The 24,822-nt window shown below is 42.1% G+C and overlaps 1 protein-coding gene across 2 annotated transcripts in view; it reads left to right on the plus strand.

Annotated features, from left to right (window-relative positions):
- The window catches only part of LOC143275010 (MORC family CW-type zinc finger protein 3-like), a 49,964-nt gene extending 25,400 nt beyond the window's left edge, over positions 1 to 24,564 (plus strand). Inside the window, exons 5-10 of one of the 2 annotated variants that reach the window (XM_076579071.1) lie at positions 1,003 to 1,165; positions 3,839 to 3,971; positions 6,034 to 6,162; positions 8,960 to 9,088; positions 11,038 to 11,147; positions 12,449 to 12,529. In XM_076579071.1, the coding sequence (XP_076435186.1) occupies positions 1,003 to 1,165; positions 3,839 to 3,971; positions 6,034 to 6,162; positions 8,960 to 9,088; positions 11,038 to 11,046 (563 nt within the window). In that variant the 3' untranslated portion in view covers positions 11,047 to 11,147; positions 12,449 to 12,529. Of the gene's footprint in view, positions 1 to 1,002; positions 1,166 to 3,838; positions 3,972 to 6,033; positions 6,163 to 8,959; positions 9,089 to 11,037; positions 11,148 to 12,448; positions 12,530 to 16,216; positions 16,346 to 18,440; positions 18,486 to 20,005 lie in introns of those variants that run through there. The other variant, XM_076579070.1, reaches the window with a different exon arrangement.
- The last annotated feature ends 258 nt before the right edge of the window (positions 24,565 to 24,822 follow it).

Consider the following 24,822-nt stretch of genomic DNA (forward strand, 5'->3'; position numbering starts at 1 on the left):
ATGTAGTCCGGAGATAGATGCGGTCTGTAGCAGATCCAAAGGCGAGCTTCCTTAAAGTGGCAAAAGAAAGCCCCAGTCAAAGTGAGTGCAGTGAGACTCCACTTGGGATGTCGAGGGCGTCAGACATTGACCCGTCAAAGACCACAGTGCCCTTTGAATCATCATAGAAAGATGTAACGATGCTGAGGCCAAGAACAGAGGATGGAATCCGATCTTGAGGAAGAATCTTGAAGAGTCCGTCTATGCTTACCAGATCAAAGGCCATCATGAGATCTATGAAGGTTGTGAACAGCAGCCAGCTTTGTTCCCTGCATTATTCCTGCATTTTTCTGAGGGAAAGATCATGTTGATGATGGACCGGCTTCCAAGGAAACCATACTGCGAATCTGAGTAGACTGTCTGGAAGTACATTAGTGCAACTCGAGCAAAGAGCTTCCCGACGATACTCAATATTATCATTCTTCTTCTTCTTCTTCTTCTTCTTCTTCGCAGCAGCAGCAGCAGCAACTGCAGCAGTAGTCGTCGAAGTGGCAATAGCGGCCGTGAATATATTTTTGCATGATATATCCAGATTTGTCTACCGCAGTTTCAGAGCCAATAGTATGATAGTCGGTCATGTCCGACTATGACCATCAAAACAGCAGAGAAGGCAACTGCTCTAACGACTACATGGACTTTTATAAATAGTGGATAGTCTTGTCCAAGCTACATCATCACTCCATCGGCCAGTAGGTCTTTAGGGCAGTTGATAGTGGGATCATCCCTAAAGGCCAACTAGCCCCCAAGGCTGCAGCACTAAGAGTCTGTACAATTTTACCTCCTAGTTTGAGAGAGACAGTCCTTAATAAAAAAACCCAACTAAGCTGTAAATGAATTCCCCTTGCGGCGGAGGGAAAAAAAGATCTTACAACGCTCGATTCATTGTCGGCCCAACTGTACGCTAAATGTCAATCTCTGATATAAGCCGATATTGAGCCCAGATTTGGTACTTGACCAGAATACTGAAAAGAACTAGGAACGACGTTCTGGATATGGACGCAGCTCTGGCAGCTATTCTGGACGTGACGCCCTACAATAACGAAGACGAGTTGATGATGGAATTAAGTGCACTGCGGAAACAAAAGAGACGGGGTGGAACAAAGATTGTTTTGTTCAACTTGAAAAGGTAGTTGACTTCCCCTCTCTCCACCTCTGTCTGTCTCTTCTCTGACTGTCCCTGTCTCTCAGTCCCCCCAACTCTCTGTCTCTGGCTGTCTGTCTCAGAGTGTGTTCATGTTTGTTTGTCTCTCTGTCTCTTTCTTTCTCTCTCTAATAGTTGTATTGTTTTCATCATTGTTATTGACATTCTTCAGTTCAAACAGTTTTCATCTTGCAGGGTATATTGATTTTTGTTGTTCGCTTGCATGCAGAGTTTCCTTTCAACTACCATCGATATTTTGAAGCGAGCTGTGTAACACGCGCATCAGGCGAAACAAAGAACCGCTTATCAAAGGTTCATATTCCAAGCTGGAATTTCAGAACAGTGATCCCCAGCTCTGGGACTCTTCAAAAGATCGTAGGCCATGTCCGGAAAATGGAGAAGAGACGAACCCCGGAAAACTCCCTCTGTAGTCAGGTTGAGATGGGGCCTCGAGCTGTCCGACGTCCATGCCTCCACTCCAGGAACGTATACAAAAGAGACCTCGCCTCTGCTGCCAGTGGGAAACGATCGCGAAAACTTTGATGTGAAGTCAACGTGCAGGAGCGAAAAACACACCTGGCCGAGAAGAAAGTTTGGGAAGGTTCCACTCCAAGATTGTACTGTTCAGGCATCGCAGGTGCTGTTAACAGGCACAGATTCACAATACTGAAATACCGACGATGGCTTCTTCTTCTTTTACCACTTCAACAACAACGACTACTACTGCCACTACAACTGCTACTACTACTACTACTACTACTACTACTACTACTACTATACTATTCTTATTGTTTGTTGTGGTGGTGATGATTTGGTGCTGCTTGTTTGATAATGTCAACATATTAACAACAGCAATGACAACAATAACAACAACAACAACCAGAAAACCAGCTGTGGGAGTCGTGACCTTCGCCCTGTCTCGTTGGAGAACCCGATACTTGAACAACAGTCTCATTTTGCTGACCTCGCATGTCCAACTCGGTGGAAATGGATCGGCGCCAACATGTCCATTTCCCCGCTGCTTTTTTTTTTTCCTCCACAAGCTGGGAGGTTCGCTTCTCTGCGGTTCGCTTAAATCCTTTCTTTGGTTCCCCTCTTTCAAAATTTGTCTTCAGCCAGCCAACGCGATCCTTGCCGATGCTTTCCCAGTTTGTCTGCATCAATGGTAGCAGTGGGCAAGTCTCTTTTGCATACGTCTCTCCAACGGAGATTGTACGTCCGATTACACGATTAAAAAACCCAACATTTTATACTATTATGCTGTATAGGTCTTTTAGGATTCGTACATCCCCCCCAGCCCATACGCACACCGATGATCAAGTAGGTACATTGAAACAATATCCTGTGATTCATATCAGCGTTTGGTGGGTTATTGAAACAAGAACATACTCAGCATGCACTCCCCCAAAACAGAGTGTGGGTGCATACATGGCGGGGTTGTAAACAAAAGTCATACGCGCCAAAAATGTTACATGTCTCTCTCTCTCTCTCTCTCTCTCTCTCTCTCTCTCTCTCTGTGGTAACTGACCAAATAACTCAGGAAACGAGTGGTGAGCGCCCAGTGGCAGCTGTCAGTCGGCTCTTCCCATGTAGGCAGCCTGTTGTGGAAATGACTCCGTGTTTGTAAAGTGCTTAGAGTTTCTGAACGAAGATAGTCGCTATATAAGTATCCATATCATCATCATCTCCAGACATGACATCGCCATCTGTAACGCCCCTGGGCTAGCGGACCTGACCCTGAGCGCCTCAGGGTTTGAAACCATATCATATAATGATTTACACAGTTACTCTGAGGCAGTGCAGATGGAAGGAGTTCGGCTTCTTCACTTCTCTGGAGCTGGTTTCCACAGAGATGGAAGGAAGATGACAGAATGGTTAAGACGCACATCTGCCAACACAGAGAGTCCGTGATGGTCTGGGTTCAAATCCTGCTTTCGCCTCATTTCCCAAGTTTGACTGGAAAATCAAACTGAGCGTTTAGTTATTCAGATGAGACGATAGGCTGAGGTCCCACGCACTTGGCGCACTGAAAAATAACCCATGGCATATAGAGTGTTGTCATCTGTTAAAATTATGTGGAAGAAATCCACTCAGATATGTACACAAATATATATGCATGCACTGAAGGCCTGACTAAACGCGTTGGTTGATGCTGCTGGTCAGGAATCTGCTTAACAGATGTTGTGTAAGCGTGTGACGCCTCCTTGAGAAATTGAAACTGGTTTCCACGTTTCACTACCATTCAGTGGGGTGGGCGGGGGAGGTAGTGTTGTGTGGGCAGGGTTGGAGGTGAGGGAATCTAAGTACACATACTTGGCAGACCCTTGGTTTGGAGTTTTCTGTGCGGTTCTTATTGTTGAGCTTTCCCATGAAGGTGGGGGCCGTACCAATTCGAAAGACAGAAGGTGCTGAACATGATGGTGCTGATGATGATAATGATGAAGATGAAAATAATATCGACATTATCATGCTTTTTGCTGACGGTGATAATATGTCTTACAATTCTGCAAAACGTTATAGTGATTATTGTTCAGTTTATCTATTTGTTTATGTATTTGTTTATTTGCTTATTTATTTGATTGAATAATCAATTTATTCATTTATTCATTCATTTTGCTGTTTCTGTATCTTTTTTGTTGTTGTTGTCTTTTGTCTCAGAAATAAGCAAGGACTGTTTGAGTTAGATTTCGAATCGGACCCCACCGATATCAGAAACCCGGATGACGAAGGAAGTCTGCTGGAATCTGGGCAGAGCTCATCCAAAGTGCACGGCTATCGCCAATCATTACGAGTATGTTTCTGCCATATATTCATTTGATAAATTGTGAACTTCGTTGCATCAACTCTATCCGTCAGTACCTTTCTGTTGAAAGTACTAAAACTCTTATTTCTGCTTTTATGCTGTCACGAATCAACTGCTGTAATTTTCTTCTCACCGGCTGTCCACATGATATTCTTCAGCGAATTCGAAAACTTCAAAACAATGCTGCCCGTCTGACTCTCAGCGTCCCACGTACTGATCACAATTCTCCTCACCTCCGAACTCTACACTGGCTCCCCATTGAAGCGAGAATTACATACAAAGATGCGTGTCTCTGCTATTCTGCTTTCCACTCCGCAGGACCTACATATCTTTCTGACCTTATCAGTGTTTACACTCCCGCAAGAAATCTCCGCTCTTCCTCTGACTGTTGCCTTTTGAGACTTCCTCGTGTCAATACAAGAACCTATGGTGAACGTTCTTTCTTCTTTGTTGCTCCTCACAACTGGAACAACCTTCCTCATCATATCCGTGCATCTGATTCTATTTCTGCGTAGGGAGGGGGGGGGGGGGATTTATGAGAAAGAGTGGTCATGAATGTTATATGTACCTTGTAATATTCTTCTTTCATGTAAAGCGACCTGAGCTCTTAGAGAGAAAGGGCGCTATATAAATGTACATTATTATTATTATTATTATTATTATTATTATTATAAATTCCATGCTTTTCCGAAAAGCAAAATTCCAAGACCTTTCCATTAGAAAATTTCCGAGGCCTCTTTTACAGCGGTGTTTCCGTATTCTCTTTCAAGGAGACAATGTTGCAGAACAGTTAAAACGCTCATCTACCAATACAGAGAGTCCGCGAGGGTCTGGTTTCGAATCCCGCCTTCGCCCTTTCTCCCAAATTTGACGGGAAAATCAAACTGAGCATCTAGTCTTTCGGATGAGACCATAAACCGAGGTCCCATATGCAGCACGCACTTTGCGCACTGAAAAAGAACCCATGGCAACGACAGTGGTTTCCTCTGGCAAAATTCGGTGGAAGAAATCAACTTTGATAGGTGCACAAATTAATATAATGCGTGCACTCAAGACCTGGCTAAGAACGTTGGGTTATGCTGCTGGTCAGGCAACTGCCTAGCAGATGTGGTGTAGCGTATATGGATTTGTCCGAGGGCAGTGACGCCTCCTTGAGAAATTGAGATTGAAACATATATTTTTGTCTCTGCGTTTCTCTGTGTCTGTCTCTGTCTCAGTTATCACGTCATCTAGCTGTATTTGTCTGTCTGGCTCTCTCTCTCTCTCTCTCTCTCTCTCTCTCTCTCTCTCTCTTCTTGTATTTCCATTCCTTTATCTTTTTCTCTATGTTTTGTCTCTCTTAGCCTTGCAACTGACCTAAGTATGTGTCTGTATATTTGTCTGGATTTTGCTTATCAAGAGTTTGTCTGTCTGATAAGTATGCTTGTGATCTATTTCTATCTCTATGTTTGTCTCTCCATTTTTTTATATTATTTATCCTCATAAATGTTGGTCTGTCTCTGTCTTTCTGTGTCCGTATCTCTGTGTCTTTTGTTCAGAGAGCGTGTCTGTGTACCTATCTCTTTCGGACTTTGTGTCTCTCTCGGTCTCTGTCTTTCTCTCTTTCTGTTTTTTTTTTTTTTTTTATTTTTTTAATGTGCCTCTAGATCTCTTGTTGTTTCCCCCTAATCTTCCCTGTTTCTCTCATTGTTTTGCCATTATGGTCCAGTGCGTCAGAAAAATGTTTCTCTCTCTCTCTCTCTCTCTCTCTCTCTCTCTCTCTCTCCCTCTGTGTGTGTGTGTGTGTGTGTGTGTGTGTGTGTGTGTCAGCAGTTGCCTTCAGCTTTACTTCTTTACACCTCAAGTGATAACAGACCAAAAAAGGTAGTGGGGGAGAATGGAGAGTGTGGAGTGTGTAGGACTGTGTGTGTGTGTGTGTGTCAGTGTGTGTGTGTGTGTGTGTGTGTGTGTGTGTGTGTGTGTATGTGTGTGTGTGTGTGTGTGTGTGTTTACGTATGTAAGCTCCCGTACGCGGATGTGTCTATTTTTTCTTGTACTCTTTATATTACAGAGATATTGCGCAATCCTGTTTCGGGACGAAAAAATGGAAATACAAATCAATGGCGAAAAGGTGAAGAGGTTCTATTTCCTAGATGACCTCAAAGAACAGGAGGTGTTCACCTACAGTCCACGAAACAAGGTAACACCAGCCACAGATATCCACCATTAATAAATGGAGATAACGATAACGATGTTTTGTTTTTATTCAAGAATAAAACATCGTTATTTGTATCGTTAATAACTGGAGAAAGAAAGAGAGAGATTATTTGATACGTTATTGACAATAGCTTCTTTTAGCTATTTCGCCGAGGGTTGTGCAATTACTCTATTAAAAAAAAAGCAAAGAAAAACATCTTAAATAACACTGAAGAACAAACTACATCACACAGGCATTGCCTCTGAAGTCGCAAAAAGGGACGTAAATTTACATGCCATTTGTTTCAAAGACAAGGTCAGCTGTTGGTTAAAAGATCGATTTTTGCAAGATTGGTATGAACATGTAGACAATGATACTTTGCATATTAATTACTGGATGGTTAAGCCAAACTCTGGTCGCGTTGCTTACTTTACTGTTACCAAATAACTGTGTAATCCAGTTAGTTAAGTTTAGGACAACTAATAATGCTTTGAATGATATAATGATAGTCAGCGCTTCGACAATTTACCTAGAAACGAACACATATGAGATAAATGTTCCACAAAAGACATTGCTGATGGGTTTCGCTATTTGTCTGTGTGCCCTTATTTTGGAAGTTTCAGACGAAAGTGTGTACCTAGATATTATAGAAACCGCCCAAACTCCATTAAATTTCACTTACTGTTTTCAGAAAAATAAAATAAAATAATGATAATGTTAAAAACTTAAAGCACTTGTTTCTTCTATTTGCAGTTCCTTTCGGTAAAGTTATGTCTTTTGTTCATGGCTGGTGATAAATTAATCAGTAATGTGTATTGTTTACGCCAATGGGCTTTTCTTTCTCTTTATTCTTTTGGTAAGTGTAAATGACGAATGTATGTAACGTTTCAATGCCCCCACGGGGCACAAGAAATAAACGTTTTGGCTCTGCCTTTGCCCTTTTACGTTTACAAAAGGAATACAAAACACTGCAAGGGGAACAGAAAAGGGAAGTAAATAAATTCAAATGTCAATGTTAATTCAGAACTCATCTCTGACCAGCCAGCAGAGAAGTAAAAACAGCATCATTTCAGCTTCAGCATTGTGTAATGACAACTCGCCACATCAATTGATGTCAAGTCCATATTCTCGAGGTTCACTCATCGAGACAGTCTTTTCTTCCCTCGATTTGGATGCTCCAGTACCAAACATAGCAAGTGATGTAATAATAGCAACATCTCCCGATGAGATTGTATATATATAGATTATACAATTCTGTGCTGTATTTTGTATGGTATTGTATTGTATCGTATCGTCACAACAGATTTCTCTGTGTGAAAGTCGGTCTGCTCTCCCCATGGAGAGCGCGTCGCTACACTAAGAGCGCCACCCATTTTCTTTTTCCTACCTGCAATTTTAATTTGTTTTCCTATCGAAGTAGAATTTTCTACAGAGTTTTGCCAGGAACAACACTTTTGTTGCCGTGAGTTCTTTTACGTGCGCTAAGTGCATGCTGCACACGGGACCTCAGTTTATCGTCTCATCCGAATGACTAGCATCCAGACTACCACTCAAGGTCTAGTACAGGGGGAGAAAATACTGGCGACGGCCGGTGTGATTCGAACCAGTGCGCTCAGATTCTCTCGCTTCCAAAGCGGACGCGCTACCTCAAGGCGAACACTCCAGTTTTTTACAAATAGGGTAAATTTCAATCATGCAATATCATAATCAAACAATCAAACACAAAGCCTGTCTTATCTTCTGGACCATTAGATCACAACGGGCTCACGTACTGCCTGGATATATCAATATCAAACCACCTTATGTTTGCACATAAACCCTACGTCTGCGTTCTGAATCATGTCATATTATCTTGGTACCACTTATTTGTAACATCTTTAGGGTATTTCTATGGTTGGAATATGTTCCTAATGAAATAGCACCATTTACATATATGTATTTCTTCTGCAATATGCGAGTATCAGCTGTGCTGAAAACAATCCATATGTCTGTTTGAATTGTGACAAAAATAGTTTTCATTTCCGAAACCCTGAAAGAACCACGCCATAACCAAACCCGTGTTCATTACAATTTTCCTGATATCAGATATCCGGTTTTCCTGGTTGCTTTATATATATATATATATATATATATGTCTGAATAGCATGCCTACATACACTTGTGAATGGAAGTGGTGTTTATTTCAGTTAATATTAGGGAAAGTGTGCAGGCCTGTTTTCGTCGGATTTCCATTTTTAGCGAGTCTCTGTTTCCCCTTTTTTCTCCAGTTCACCGAAAGGCTAGAATTACGTCGTTGAAATCGCTTTTCTGACGAAAGGATTTTGAACATTTTTCTGTGACTATTTTTGCAAGTTTACACGATGTTTGGTTTTATAATTACACACAGTCTTCTATGTTTTCTTTGAGCGTGTTTCTTGTCAAATATCTGCCATTACGTATTCGAACTGATCCATTTATAAACTCTGCCGAAAAGTTGTCCGAACAAAAGCAGTGCACACCCAGAGAAGCCAGTCAGGGTGGTGGGCAGAGCATGTCGTCATATGACCTACTTCTCGCTCTGCGAGCGACGAAACATCCACGACGAAAGCGGGCTGCACACCCTCCCTAGTATTTCACACGTTCAGTGTAAGTTCTGATAAATAAAGGATACCTACCTGATTCTCCATAACACGTTTTGTTGGAAGAGTGAAGAGGTTCATATAAGGATGTCTTGAAGGAGTTCATTTAAAGATTTTTTTCTGAGTCCCCAAACGAGAGAAGAAGAGTTATCAACGATGATTTTCTTTCCCTGCGGTTGAAGCCGAAGGTGGAAATCATCTTTGGCAAGGAGAAGAAGTCTGGCTCAGGGAAGCTGGAGGACCATGGCGTAATGCTCTACCACAGGAACAGACTCATCAAGCCTTACGTCAAACTCTCTTGTCAGAAGACGGTAGGTGGATGCCTCCCTCCTTGGAACTTTTTGCTGAAGTTATGGAAAAGTGGTGGTTTAATGAAACACATACTCAAGTGTTCTTCCTGTGTGCCTCTGTCTATGTCTCTGTCTGCTTGTCAGTTGATCAGTCTCTGTCAGTATACACGTCACTCTTTGACTATCTCCATGTACGTCCGTTTGTCTGTCTGTCTGTCTATTCGTCTGCATGTTTATCTCTCTCCCTCCCCAACCCCCTGTCTGTCAAACAGTAGCTGCTGACCAGAGTTCCAGAAATTTCGCCGTAGTTTGTTACGCTCGATCGCAGTTTGATCCGAACTTACGCCAACGTCAAAATTGTTCAGACGAGATCATTGTCCACAATGTAGCACGGTCACATGCTTTCCTGTCTTACCATTACCCAGACGCTCTAGACTTATCGATCACGAGGCCAGGGCAGTCACTCCTGCTAACCTTGGTCTTGGTGATGATGCTCAGCTAACAGCGTGCGTGTTTACATTGAAACAGCATTGAGGTGGACCATTCAGCTTAATTTTAGCAGTTACACCGTGTTGCAGGTAGGCCGAAATGTGTGTACGTCTTGTAGATACAAAGTTCTTTTGCTGGAGTGGCTCTGAGTCCGAGTGTTCAAAATTCAAAAAGTTCCTACTAAATTTCCTGATTGTTCCTACAAACACTTGGCAGGGGTTGGCATCTCTGGAGTTCTCGCTGAGGGTATTTTGCTGTCTTGGCTGTTTTTGACAGCTTTCACAAGTTCTTCCTGCGACAGTGGGACTTTAAACAATGGACAGAATAGAACAGAATGAATTATATTTGTATGAAACCTTAACCTTTGTAAGGCACGAGGCACACACACACACACACACACACACACACACACACACAGAGAGAGAGAGAGAGGCCTACACACACATTTCTTCTTCTTCTTTAATGAAATTATATTTTTAGAACGCCTGCCTCAAGGAACGGCCCTTGTGTTTTCCGTTAATCGTTCTACCATTGCCTTCGCAACTGGGAATCTTTGCGGTCAAAGAACAAACTGCTTTTTGAGCATTTTAAGCAAACTAGTTTTTTTTATGTGTTTTTCTTTTTTTCAAGTGAAATAGAAATCTCTCTCTCTCTCTCACACACACACACACACACACACACACACACACACGTACGCACACACGTCCTTCACGTGTCACACCTGCCTGTGCCTTGCCCTCTCACCTCATGCTGGCTTTCAGACAACATCAAAGAGATTAATAGTGACCCAGCTGGCTCTCAGTGCAGGGGTGGGGGTGATTACTGTAACAAATTCGCCTGCAGGCAACAGCTGATTCCCCCCATTTTGGTGAATGCGAATGTGGTTTTCGAAAATTACGTTGGTCCAGTGATTCACACAACGCTGGAAACTGTTCACCGCCTTCATCAATCTCTGTCTTCCTGCCCAGAATATGGGTCTTTTGGTTCAAATCTGGGTCACCCACACAGCTATCCTTGGCCTTCTCCCCATTTATTTTACAGTCACGTTAAAAATGTTTCTTGTCTCTTTTGTTTTGCCTTTATGGTCTGTTCATCTTAAAAAAAAAAAAAAAAATTATGAGTGCGTCTCAGAGGTTATCCCTGCAGTTTGTGACACGTTAACATTTGAACTGTTTGGCACTTTGGTTGATCTTGGGTGATGGTCCATTGGTTGGTGAGACGGATAGATAAATGTGTTGACGGATGAAGAAACAGACAGGTGGTAGAAGGGAGTGAGAAGCGTCACGAGGTAAGTAAATAGATAAATATGTGGTTTGACATAAAGAAGCCCGTGGGTCGGTTGAATATGTTTGTGGCTTGACTTCGCTGGTTTACTGACTGATTGAATGAATCAAATGAGTGCTTAGCTGGCTGGATGGACTGATGAATGGGTGGATTGGCAGGGTGTATATTGATTGACAAATCGATTGATTGATCTTTAGAAACGCTAAGAAGCGATTGGTTTGGACGTGGTGGGAATCGTGGACGTCACAGACCTGTTGAAACCTATCCACAACAAACAGGACTTCGAAGTCAACACGTTAGAGTATCGGTACGTTGTTGTTGTCTTCAGTTTGACGTCTTTCCACTTGAAGTGATATTAGACGAAAATAAAAGGTGGGTGGGGTGCGGGGCTCCGGGGCGTTCTTGGTGATGGGAACAGTATTGGGCAGAGGGTGAAGAATGGTGTGTGTGTGTGTGTGCGTGGTGGGGAAAGATACAGAGCGCTGGAAAAAAAATAAAAGAGAGATATAAGCATAATAGAAGGAAACGCTAACATCAAACATTTATAACAACTATAACTAATGGACTATGCAGCAAACCTTCTGCAACAGCAGATAACATTTTGGTATGGGTACGTGATGGGGTGGAAATGATACTCTGTGTGTGTGTGTGTGTGTGTGTGTGTGTGTGTGTGTGTGTGATGACAGCTGTTTGACAGATTCTGGTCATGTCTAGGTCTGGTCGTGTCTTTTTTTGTCGTTTTTGTTGTTTCATTATTTGCTTTCACCATTTCTTTTTTTCCCCTGTTGCATTGAAGGTTATATTTCTCTCATTGAAACATGTGTCTTGTGTGAACCCATCAGCACCCAAAGCAGAAAATAACATTAACAATCACTGGCTCCCTTCATCTCTACCATTTTCTGACATCGTCAGGTTGTGAAATCAAAACTCGGAATCAGTACGAATTTCTTGCATTTGTGAACTGTAAGTCTCATGTTCATTCATATGGACCGCAAGAGTTTACGTGTATGACTGTATTTACCCCGTCAAGAGTCACGAAGGCGTTGCTTCTTGTATTACTTTTTAAGTGATAATGATGAATACGATAATGATAATGATGATGATGATAATGATGAATATGACGATGATAATCATTAGCAGTAGTAGAAGTAGTAGTTGTAGTTGTAGCTGTTGTTGTTGCAGCATTTACCAACATTATCATAGTTGTGTCCTATCATTATTGCTGTTACTGTTGTCACATGGGCAGAATGTCCGATCGTAATTGTCGTTATTGTTGTCACTAGGCAATGCCGAAAATCGTTGCCTTTGAGTAGGCTGACACAGGTTTTGAGCCATGAATCTTTCTCTTTCTCTTTCAGTCTGTCTCTCTCTCTATCTCTATCTCTCTCTTCGCCTCACAAACCCATCCATTAGAACTGCCCTGACGGAATGGGTGCCAGTACTTCCTGTGGGACAGTAGAAAGTGTTCCCATGTGATGGCACACACTCAAGACGTTAACACAACAAACACCTAACCAGCGGAGGAGCAGAAACGTAGCTGCATGTACGTAAATGCCACTAAATGCAGTACTATGAATCATGTGGCGTTATTTCCTTCTTTTTTTTCAGATATTTGATCAAAAATGTCTCCGAGAAACTAGAACAATACTGTTGTCCCGACCAGAGCGATGATGAGTCGGAGAGTGAAAGGTGAGTATCTACCACCCGCAGAGACCACCCGTCAACCCAGCCGCCCCGCCCACACCACCACCACCAACCTATCCATCACGCACCACAACATATCGTACCCCGCCTGCACCACCACCAACACCACCACCATCTCGAGCAATAACAGTAGACACCCCCAACAACAAACACATATACCTACACACATACACACCCACACCCAACACCGAAACACACCAACGCCTCATCAATCAATCAATCACTTTATTGTCTGAACCAGAGTACAGAAATTCGCCTTCAGGTTCGTCGTAGAGAAAATATTTCAAAAGATGGTGACTTTTAAAAGTGAAGAAAGTCATTCCATCATTAGATTAAAACACACACAAACATGGCGGGAAATAGTCGGGGGTGAGAGACCGAACGGCGTTGCACTGTCAACATCACTGTAGATTTGTTAACAATATAAATACAAATGATTGACATACAAATACATTAGTCAATAAGTCTTAATCTTAAAATTAAACTCTCTCTCTCTCTCTCTCTCTCTCTCTGTGTGTGTGTGTGTGTGTGTGTGTGTATGTGTGTGTGTGTGTGTGTGTGACTCACTCACGTTTGATGAGATGGTGAAGGCTGAATCGTGAATTTTTCCTCCGGAACGACCACCTTACAAATCAACCACCCACGCCACCTGCTTCATTTCCCTACCCACCACTACAACTCATACTCCACCACCACCACGGCTACCACTCTACCGAACAACAACAACAGACCTTGTTCGTTAGGAAACCGGAAGTCAGTGAAAAGTTCAGCCCTTTCACCTTGGGACGTCCGGATAAGGCAACATGGCGACTCTGTCCGCTGAAACTGAAAGTGCGCTTGAATCCATGAAAGTTAAAGAACCGAAAGAGTATTAAAAACAAGAGAGGCAAGGCCTTCAAGACTCACTTGTGATACACTTTTTAAAAAAAATCCAAGCTTTTTATGTATTGAGTATAATTTCAAAATGTAATGTTTAAGATGAGAAAGATCAGTTTAAAGCGAATTAAGTCCCCTAGCATTAATTACAGAGTAATTTCTCTTTTTTACTATCTGCACCAAAACGTTTGCAAAATAAATAAAACTTCCATGCTTAGCAAAAGAAGTTCCTGTTTGAACAAAAAATGATAATAATGACTGCTCTTGTTGTTGGGTCAGAATATCAGATCAAAGTGCCAAGTTTAGAGAATACAAAAAATATAAATATAATAGTAAATGCAGTTTGCATATAATTAGGCTTCTTCTTTTTCTTTTTTTTGTGGCTATCCCAGAGGTGCAATATTGTTTTAAACAAGATGACTGGAAAGAACTGAATGTTTCCTATTTTTATACCTAATTTGGTGTAAACTGACAAAGTATTTGCAGAGAAAATGTCAATGTTAAAGTTTACCACGGACACACACACACACACACACACACACACACACACACACACACACACAGACAACCGAACACCGGGTTAAAACATAGACTCACTTTGTTTACACAAGTGAGTCAAAAAAGAACGGACAACTGATAAGTAGCGCGATAGTTGAACTTGTTCGTCGTGCAAAGATTTTCAATTGTCGCGGAACCAGAAACAAGAAGGCAAAGTCAAGTCAGTTTCTGCTATCACAGAGACATTTCTGCTGTTACAGCGACATAAACCTCCCGCAGATTTTTAACAACTGAAGAAAAAAAGTATCGCTCCTGTGTGTGACCCATTCATTCAGAATTTATATACATTTTAGCATTTCATATTGTTGCTACAAAGTATGAGTGAGTGAGTGAGTGTGTGTGTGTGTGTGTGTGTGTGTGTGCGCGCGCGCGCGCGTGCCTTTTAAAAACAGATTTCAGATTTCAGAAAATGGCCATTGCTTCAGATTTCAGAAAATGGCCATTGCTGTTCCAATGAATTTGATCTTTATCTAGCTTTTCTATCACATGACTTTCTAATACATATAGTGGGGAGGAGAGTGTTGGAGTTGAGCATGGAAATCTGTGGGGAAATGAGTGGTCCAGTTTAGCATGCAAATTGTGGGGAGAAGAGTGGTGAAGCTGTGCATGGAATTTGATTAAAGATAATTATCATCAAGACTGATTCATGTGTGTTTCATCACAGTTGCATTGATGATTAACTGCAAGTAAAGAATGATTTCATCTTATGGTGTAGCATGCATGCATGTGGGCATACAGTACTCACTCATTCATCACTACAAGTGACATGCATTGATAAGTCTTCTCAAGACTCCTAGACATTCAGACACACCAGTCTGGTACAATCAGCTCGTCTGCTTACCCAAAATGGATATGTCTGTACTTTCACCAGGTTAGAATATGTATTTCTTTTATGGAAACCTGTGAGTTCATTGTATCTAACAACTGGCCAAAGGATTAACACATAATACCAATTTTCTCGATGATGCCAAATTTTAGAAACTGGTAGTGCTGTAAATTCTTTGTGTAAATATTTGCATTTATTTACATTTGCATGCCCTACCTCCCATCTTTTATTTCTTGTATATTTTTTATTATATATATATATATATATATATATATATATATATATATATATATATATATATATATATATATATTTCATTTGCTTATTGCTTGTTGTCAAATCTGTACAATCAAATTTGGACTGTTTACAAAATGCAGTGTAAACAGGTCTGAGTCACAAAAAGACTTGAAGAAAATCACTTTGATTAGATATTTTCTTTTATTTTTTGTATCATTCATTCATACCAAAATGCTAAACAATGAACAATTGTCTAAACAATTTGAGTTATTTATGATGTGAGCACCATTTAGTTTTGGATGTTGTGCATGTGTGCGTGTTCGTATGTGTGTGTGTGTGTGTGTGTGTGTGTATGTGTGTGTGTGATATACATCTGTATTGAAGTGCAATGTCTACATTCACAAAGTTTTTATTTTTTTCCATGATCAGAAAGAAAAATACAAAGCTCTGCAGTGAATCTTAACTGGTTTGAACCACACTGCACCCCTCCCCACCCTCCACCATTCTTCCTCAAAGAGGAGAAGAAGAAAAATCACAGCTACAGTTTCTGAAGTCTTATTTAAATGCACCGTATGATTAATATCATTAAAAAGCAGTGGGTATAAGCTTTGGCTGTTGAAATGAAATTATCTCTTGAATACAAGTGATGTACATATTGCATATATATCAACATTATATCAGACAAATATAAACAGTATATAAACAGTTGCAATATTTGTTCACATCAGTATGAAAAAAAAATATCAGGAGCATTCAAACTCCACAATTCCCAAGAAGAAAGCTTAAAAAAAAATCTTCATACACAGATGATAATCTGACTGTCTTACACAATTTGTCAATACCAATGATCCACCTGAATCAATCCGCTCTCAACACACACACACACACACACACACACACACTCTTTCTCTACAAATTGGCACCCACTACTGTAACCCCCCTTCAGTCTAAATAGTTTGACAAAACAGTCTTCAAGGCCCTAATAAGTCATCTTTCACTGTGTCATCAGTGTCAGATTGGTGAAAAGGGGGAAGCAAAGCTGTCAGATCATTACATATTTTCACTTCCAAATTTGTTAACCCGCACGCACGCACGCACGCACACACTAAGCACATTCAGACACCAAGCACATTATGTGCTCACAGGTTCTTGATCACAATATACTGTGTTTACAGTGAGGACAACGACGAGCCGAAAACGTGGGTCCAGTGCATGGCATGCCAGAAATGGCGTCGCTTGCCGGAAGCCACCTCCGTTCTGCCTAAAAAGTGGTACTGCTATCTCAACACCGATCTCTCCAGAAAGTAAGTTTGGGCCACGTTTTATTCCACAGCTTTTTCATCAGTGGGTCATATTTTATTCCAGAGTTGTTTCATCAGTCATATCATGTTGTGCAATATGTTTCGGTGAGGTGTCACAGCTTCTGATCCACGTTTCTGTCTGATCACATTTGTAATGTCCTGTCTGGTCAAGATATATGTTCCGAATGTATACTGTAGGTTTTGCTCGTGAATGAGACAATTTCTCGAGATTTGGTGGCCTTCAAATGATTTCAGCTTGATTCTAGATGGTGCAACTGAGTCACTGGCTGTAATTTCATCCACAGGCTGGCGGAGCACTTAATTCTGCATCCAGTTTCTTATTTGCTGACTTACTTACTCAGGCCCTTCGCTCCCTGTGGAGCATAGACCATCAATGACGTTTCTCCACCGAACTCGACTCTGTGCTATCCTTTCTGCATCCCTCCAGCTGGATCCCAGCCTCTTCAGTGTCCCGCGTCCAGATGTTCTTGGGCCGTCCTCTCTTCCTTCTCCCCTGGGGGTTCCAGGTCAGGGCCTGACGTGTAGTGCTGGATGGCGATCCCCACATTCCAGGATCTGTTTCTTCCTGTCCGACTCTGTTGCCACAGGTCCTCGTTTCTGAATTTGTCTGGCCAACGGATCTTAAAAATGCGCCTCAGACAGTTTCAATTTCTCAAGGAGGTGTCACTGCGTTCGAACAAATCCATATACGCTACACCACATCTGCTAGGCAGATGCCTGACAGCAGCTTAACGCAATGCGCTTGTCAGGCCTTATCTATTTGTGTATCTCTCAGAATGGACTTCTTTTCACATAATTTTGCCAGAGGACAACACTCTCGTTGCCATGGGATCTTTTTCAATGCGCCAAGTGCGTGCTGCACGCGGGACCTCGGTTCATTGTCTCGTCCGAATGACTAGACGCTCAGTTTGATTTTCCAGTCAAACCTGGGAAAAAGGGCGAGCGCGGGATTCGAACCCACACCCTCACGGACTGTCTGTATTGGCAGCTGAGCGTCTTGACCATTCTGCCACCTTCCTAAGATAATTGTTGATAAAAGTTGGATCCAGTTTCAAGGACTTGAAATACAGCAAGCGAACAGAATAGTAATATGCGACTACCTTCAACAACATCATGGTTAGAACTGCTCGGTGAAGTGAAGTAGGAAATGATGAATAGTATTGCGAATGTGGAATGATGGCCTAGAGGTAACACGTCCGCCTAGGAAGCGAGAGAATCTGAGCGCGCTGGTTCGAATCACGGCTCAGCCGCCGATATTTTCTCCCCCTCCACTAGACCTTGAGTGGTGGTCTGGACGCTAGTCATTCGGATGAGACGATAAACCGAGGTCCCGTGTGCAGCATGCACTTAGCGCACGTAAAAGAACCCACAGCAACAAAAGGGTTGTCCCTGGCAAAATTCTGTAGAAAAATCCACTTCGATAAGAAAAACAAATAAAACTGCACACAGGAAAAAAATACAAAAAAAGGGTAGCGCTGTAATGTAGCAACGCACTTTCCCTGGGGAGAGCAGGCAGAATTTCACACAGAGAAATCTGTTGTGATAAAGCATAAATACAAATGCAAATTTACGTGGTGAAGTCGACGTATCTGCAAAGCCGGTCAGTTCAACGAACGGAATAAAAGTAATCAGGAACTTCGGTTGACGGTAAGCTGATGAAGATTTGTTTCAAAGGGTTGCCACAATGACGGCTCACATCAGCAGGCATGGAAATGGAGTCAGAGAGAGTCGGCTGCGAACAGCAGATATCGCCTAGACAGACACAGGAAACCAGTAGCACGATGAGGATATTGCTAAGGGCTTCGTGTTCGACAAAGACGAGCCAAAAACAAGTTGTCTAGCGATAAAGCCAAAGAGAGAGAGCTGGGGAGTGGGTCAAAAAGGCCTTCGCCCCTTATGAGAGAGAGAGAGAGAGACCTGTGATGAGATGTCTTAGAACATGCTAATCAGCAAACACTTACGACAAAACGATTGTATGATGATATTATGACCACATGAACGACTTAATGTAGGGAACAAAACGAACTGAAAATATTATGACCTGAACGATTTATTTATTTTGACAAACTTGTTGCAGTCGGTGCGGTGCAGAACAAGAAGATACGAGTGAGGAAGTAGACCTGTAAGTATTCTGTCTCTGTCTCTGTATCTGTATTTGCCTTTAACTCTGTATCTGTCTCTGAACCCCACCCCTTTCCGCCTCTGTCTGTCTCTCTCTGTGTCTCTCTCTGTCTCTGTCTCTCTGTCTATCATATTTAAATTATAGTTAATTTACGAGGCGTAAAGGTGTCTCAGATTACAATGATTCCCTATTTTCTATTTGTCTGTCAGCTTGTCTATCCGTCTGTCTGTTTGTCCGTCTCTCCTCTCTCTCTCTCTCACTCTCTCTTTCTTTCTCTCTCTCTCTCTCTCTCTCTCTCTCTCTCTCTCTCTCTCTCTCTCGCTGTTGGGGTCTCCTGTAGGTCGCTTTTCCTGTCCCAGTTCTCCGTGAGGGCGATCCTTAGGGATCTCTCTCTCTCTCTCTCTCTTTCACCCCACCCCCCACCCCCCCTCTCCAAAAGCTTTACATCATGCTTAACAGTTTTCGTGTAGACAATAGGTTCAACACTCTTGGTGTAAGTGCTCAAGATCCAGACCCACCAGACCCAAAGCAAAGTAATTTCGGAGCATTGTGAGCTGTACAGAACTCAGCTTTCCTAATGTCGAATTATTCCATCACTTCAAACGTGTCTCCAGCTATAGCGTGCACAACTTCCCTCAAACTCAACCGTCAGCTGTTTCACCTGGACGGTGGTTGTTTGACGGCTATAAACCGAACAACTCTAATTGACGAATTTGGTGGTAATTCGTCATTCTGTTCTCTCTCTCTGTGACTCTCTCTTTTCCTTCCTTAGTCCCCCCTCCCCTCCCCCCTCTCCCCATCCACCGCAACCCCCCCATTTCATTTGGATATTCAGAAATGCTGATTTATAATCAATAATAACAATCATCATCATGATGATAGAAATGATAATAATCCAAATGATAATAATATTCATAATATCATTTATTTTCAGTCTAATATCATCATCTTATAATATTTATAATATCATTTATTTTCAGTTTAATATCATCATCTTAGATGAACATACTATAAATAAATTAACGAACGAACCAATTGACGATTTCACTCCAACAATGTAAGCGTATGTTGCTGACTCATGATTATGTGCACACCCAAGTGATGGCAAGTTCATCTGAAAATGTTTGTGTTTATTTTGTTCAGCTCAAGATATATTCGCTACTTTTGGACAGTGTGTTCCTGGTCCTTGTCCCTTCGTTCATGTTGACCTGGACATGTGACCCGGATCAGTCAAATCACGTTTTTGTTCTTGTCTTCTCTCTCTGTCTCTCTCTCTGTCTCTGTCTCTCTGTCTCTCTATCTCTCTATCTGTGTGTGTGTGTGTGTGTGTGTGTGTGTGTGTGTGTGTGTGTGTGTGTGTGTGTGTGTGTCTCCCTCTCCCTCCTTTTCTTTCTTTCTTTCTCTCTGTTTCTCTCTCTCTCTCCGTTTTCGATAGTGGTGCAATAAAAACAAACTCAATGTCTGTGTAAAGATGTGTGTGTTAACGTTTCGCGTCCATACAAGCAATCCGTTTCTTACAGGTCGCCTCCTGCAAAGGCGAGCATGTCAGCAGCACCTGGTGAAAAGGGCCCAACAAAACAGCCACTGTGCTCCAAAGCTATAGGCAGACGGAGGACAAAATCAGCTGATGAAGTAAGCACGTCAACGGCATCGGATGAAAAAGGTACACAGCAAGGACGGCTACTGACCTCCAAACCGAACGGCAAGCGAAAGTCAAAAGAAGCTGTTGACAAAAGCCCTCAAAAAAAGCCTCGGAAACCCTCATTAGTCATCAAGATTCCGAAAGTTTCAAGTTTCAAGCCGCCGTTCTCATCCTCCGAACAGCCCGACGAAACCGCTCCTCTCAATCTCAGCATGGAGAAAACTCCACCCCCTGCTGACGCCAGCCCAAAACCCTTGTCCCCAATGCCAACGCCGGATCTAACCGCAAATTTGAGGGATACATCCCCAACCGTGACGCCTCCCACAAGCGGGCACCAGAGCACGTCACCATCTGGCCTGGATAACGTACTTACACGGTTAACAAAGAAGACTATTAACTTGTTACCGCTTCAAAATAAGGGGAGCAAATCTCCAACCTTGAGCCAAGGTAGCACGGCATCGACTCGAAACGCAAGCTTGAACATAAAATCCGAAACCCCGAGTACATTGCAAGACGTGAGGAGCACACCCACGACTTTGGAGACCAGTTCACGGGCGCCGTCAGCTTCAACAAGTGCAACACTGCCGGACGTGCTGAGCACCCCCAGGGCCTGGGAAACCAATCTGAAAAGAAGATCGTTGCATTCACCCACTCGCCTCTCGCAGTCACACGACGATCCGAACATGGCCTACACCGCGGGTCCCTCAAGCAGCACTCCTCCGTTTGTCTCCCCCACCGCAACACCCCAACAGCCCACAGGCCTGGTGACGGAAGAGGTTCCCCAGGGCGGTTTGCCGCAGACGAAACCCAAATCTCAATATCAAAAGGCTAAGGAACGCCAGAAAAAGTTTCGCCTCAACGTTCACCGGCTCCTCGTCCACCTGGAACACATGCAGATGGTGAATGAGCAGACGATCGGCAGTGAAGATGAGGTTGAAGAAACCCTGAAGCGAGTGTTGGAAATCCTGGGACTGGAATTTGATTAGGGCACCACGGAAAGAGGCGCGCACACAGAATGAGGACAGTTTCAGTTTCAGCATCTCAAGGAGACGTCACTACGTTCGGACAAATCCATATACGCCACAACACATCTGCCAGGCAGATGCCTGACAGCAGTATAGCCCAACGCGCTTGTCAGGCCTTGAGTGCATGTTAATGTGTTTTGTGAACATATCAGAGTGGATTTCTTTTTACATAATTTTGCCAGAGGACATTGCCATGGGTTCTTTTTTCAGTGTGCCAAGTGCGTTCTGCACACGGGACCTCGGTTTATCGTCTCATCCGAAAGACTAGATGCTAAGTTTGTTTTTCCAATTAAATGTGGGAGAAAGGGCGAAAGCAGGATTCGAACCCACACCCTCACGGACTGTCTGTATTGGCAGCTGAGCGTCTTAACCATTCAGCCACCTTCCTCCCTAGTGAGGACAGCGTCCGGAAGCTGTGCAGACCACTTCACAAGGATGAGGCAGCACGTGAAACAGAATGAGAAGGCAGCATTGTGTGCAGCTATGATGGACTGATAGCACGCTCAGTTTTTTCTTGTATAGCTTTTATCTATGTTCTTTACCAATACAACTGTGAGCTTGACTTTATTTTCGTGTTTCTGTTTTCTCAAGAAGTTTTATACTGACATTAGAGTTTCTTTAAAAGTGTAAACTTCAATATGTCTACATTCGGTGTACTCTGGTTCAGCACTGTATCGTCAAAACAGTGTGTGGCAAGAACAGAATTAATGAAATGAAGCCACTGCTTCTCTGTAACGTTTTTTGTTGTTGTTGTTGTTGTTGTTGTAGCAATCACATCATTATTACACAGCTTCATAACATGAATTACCATCCGACTCTGTAATATGTTATTATTATTATTATTATTATTATGAGCATGTACGCATATTCTTGAAAATAAGCCCAGTGCGATTACAAATAGAACACACACGTAAACATCAAAAAGGAAAAAAAACTGAAAACAAGATACCAAACATTATCAAAAAACATTCACCGCCCCCCCCCCCCCTCCTGCACCCTCTCCCACACGCACACAACACACACAAACACACGCGCACGCATACACACGGCATAGCACACAATCATGAATAGTACACAATCAAAGATACAAATTCCGAAACTCTCAAACTCATTTACTCACTAATAGTCATTTTAGTCCATACTGGAAAGTGAAGAGCTGTTGAAAAGTACCGAGGAGGGGGAAAGATGGGTCTTCAGACTGTATTCGAAAGATTGCAGCGAAGATGAGAGAAGAGAAGACAGAGAAGTTGAGGAAGTTGATTCATACGTTTTTGGCCATACGTTTTGGTTCAAACACGGGGGATCCTAAGCAGGCGGTTGTCAAAAGAAGAGCGAAGTTGGCGTGAGGGTATGTAAGGATGAATGAGATCAGTAAGATGCTGTGGACAAGTAGCGTCAATGGACTTGAAACAAAGAGAGACGACTTTGTGAATAAATCTTTCTTGTACTGGGAGCCAGTGTAAAGCATGAAGGAGATGAGAGATGTGATCAACTTTAGAGGAACGAAAGACAGCATGGTTCTGGACTTTCTGAAGCCTAGCAATGAGGTAGCTGGGTGAACCGACAAGCACAGAATTACAATAATCCAGGCGGGACAGCACCAAGACACAGAGGAGAGGTTTGGTTGCATCCTCAGTCAGGCGATGACGAATAGTTGCAATTCTCCGAAGTTCAAAGTAACACAGTTTGCATATATCTGCAACATGGTGCTGATAGGAAAGAGACTGGTTAAGTATGACACCAAGATTATGGACGGAAGAGGAAAGAGGAATGTCGGTGCCACTGAGGGAGACTGAGGAAGGAAGGGAAACTGAGTGGCAAAGTCTTTGTGGAGTGACAACCATGATTTCAGTTTTATCCTCATTTAATTTTAGCTTGTTTTTAGTCATCCATGTCTTCAGATCGGAGTTGCAGGCCTGAGTAGAGTCAATGAGAGAGGGAAGGAGAGACGGAGGTCCCGACATATACAATTGGTTGTCATCGGAAAAGCTATGGTGGGACAACGAATGATGACTGACAATGGACGAAATCGGTTGTGTATAGAGAACAGACAGAATGGGCCCAAGCACGGAGCCTTGTGGCACACCAAACTGTACGTCGGACGGGGAAGATGAAAGACTGTGAACAGAAACAACAGCATATGTTCTCAAAATTAGGTATTTTGGCAGATAAAGCCACTGGTTGGTTTGATGTTTTGTTAATCAGTCATATCATACTTAACATTGCTAAATGTGTGTTGCTTATGTGTGTGCTTTTTTTCTTCTTTTCTTAAGAAATGAATATTTGGTTCATTTTTCAGTGTGGTAAGCTTTAAACCCAGTCTACTCTTTTTGCTCTTTTTTAAAGTTGATTTATTTGTTTGTTTGAGTTTTCTCTTTTGTTCATTTTAGTTTGGTCATTTTAGTTATTTGGATATTGAAAAAAAATTACAATCATTTTTGCCTTTCTGACCTGCCCCAAGTCCCTTTTGTTAAAATCCCTGAGATGTTATACAGTTCACCTGGGGCACAGCAGTTGTGTGGTTGTAAATACTGGAACAAGTGCTGGGCCTATTGGTAGTGAGATTAAAACACTGATATTATAAACTTATGTGACGAATTAATAGCAAGATAAAAAAAACACAAAAAAACAACAACAAAAACAAAACAAAACAAACAAACAAAAAAACAACAACAAAAAAACGGTCATGTACTCGGCATTGGTATGGCCTAGTGGTGGTGACATTATAAACAATGACATAAGCGATATAGACTAGCGTGGCGAGTTGATAGTGAGATTAAAGAATAGACAGGTACTTAGCTTTAGTATGGCCTCATGGTAGTGACATTGTAAGCACAAGAACAGGCACTAACATAGTAAATTGATTGATGAGACTGTAAACATGAGAAAAGTATAACGATATCAGGGGATATCATAAACATTGTAACAGGCATTAGCATAGCTGATTGGCAGCGATATCGTAAACATCGGAAGGAGTATTAGACACTAGTATGACATCAGGATAGTTTGATTTTAAACATTGAGACATGTATGCACAAGCTTGGCGAACTTGTATCAATATTCAAAGCAGGACGTCGCAATCTTGGCTTGGTCTTATTGCAGTAATTTGTTTTTGTTTGTTTGTTTTTATGGTCAGTCGTTCTCAACGATGGTCAGGGTGTGAATAATGATGCATTGCATGTTTTCATTCCTCAATTCTAATTACACCTGTAAAAAAAAAAGTTCTTACACCTGCTTGTGAGCGGAAAATCATGCGAAGGCCTATAATTTTATATGTTTGTGTCTGTGTATTGGGGTGGCAAGGCTAACTTGTGCACCTCTTCAATTGTATTCTTTTATAAATACTTTTTGGCATAGGAAGTCACAGAGCGAGCAATGAACAGTGTTGTTTTGTGTGTTTTTTTATTATTTTTTTTAAATTTTATTGTACTATGTTTGCTGTGTCTTTGGATATATTCCGCATTTTTCGTTATTGTTTGCATTGAGTTTCAGTCAGCTTTTCTTGTGTTTATCGTATCTGTAACAAGACAGCACACGTCATATTCGCTCGCTCACTCACATTTTAGACCATTTATAAAACCATCGCCCTGAACAATGAGCATCCTGACATTATCTAAGTATGTACGGACAATTGTACACCCTTTCATTCATTTCCAAACGCTTGTGTCTA

Source organism: Babylonia areolata, chromosome 29 (assembly GCF_041734735.1).
Source record: "Babylonia areolata isolate BAREFJ2019XMU chromosome 29, ASM4173473v1, whole genome shotgun sequence".
Taxonomy (NCBI): domain Eukaryota; kingdom Metazoa; phylum Mollusca; class Gastropoda; order Neogastropoda; family Buccinidae; genus Babylonia; species Babylonia areolata.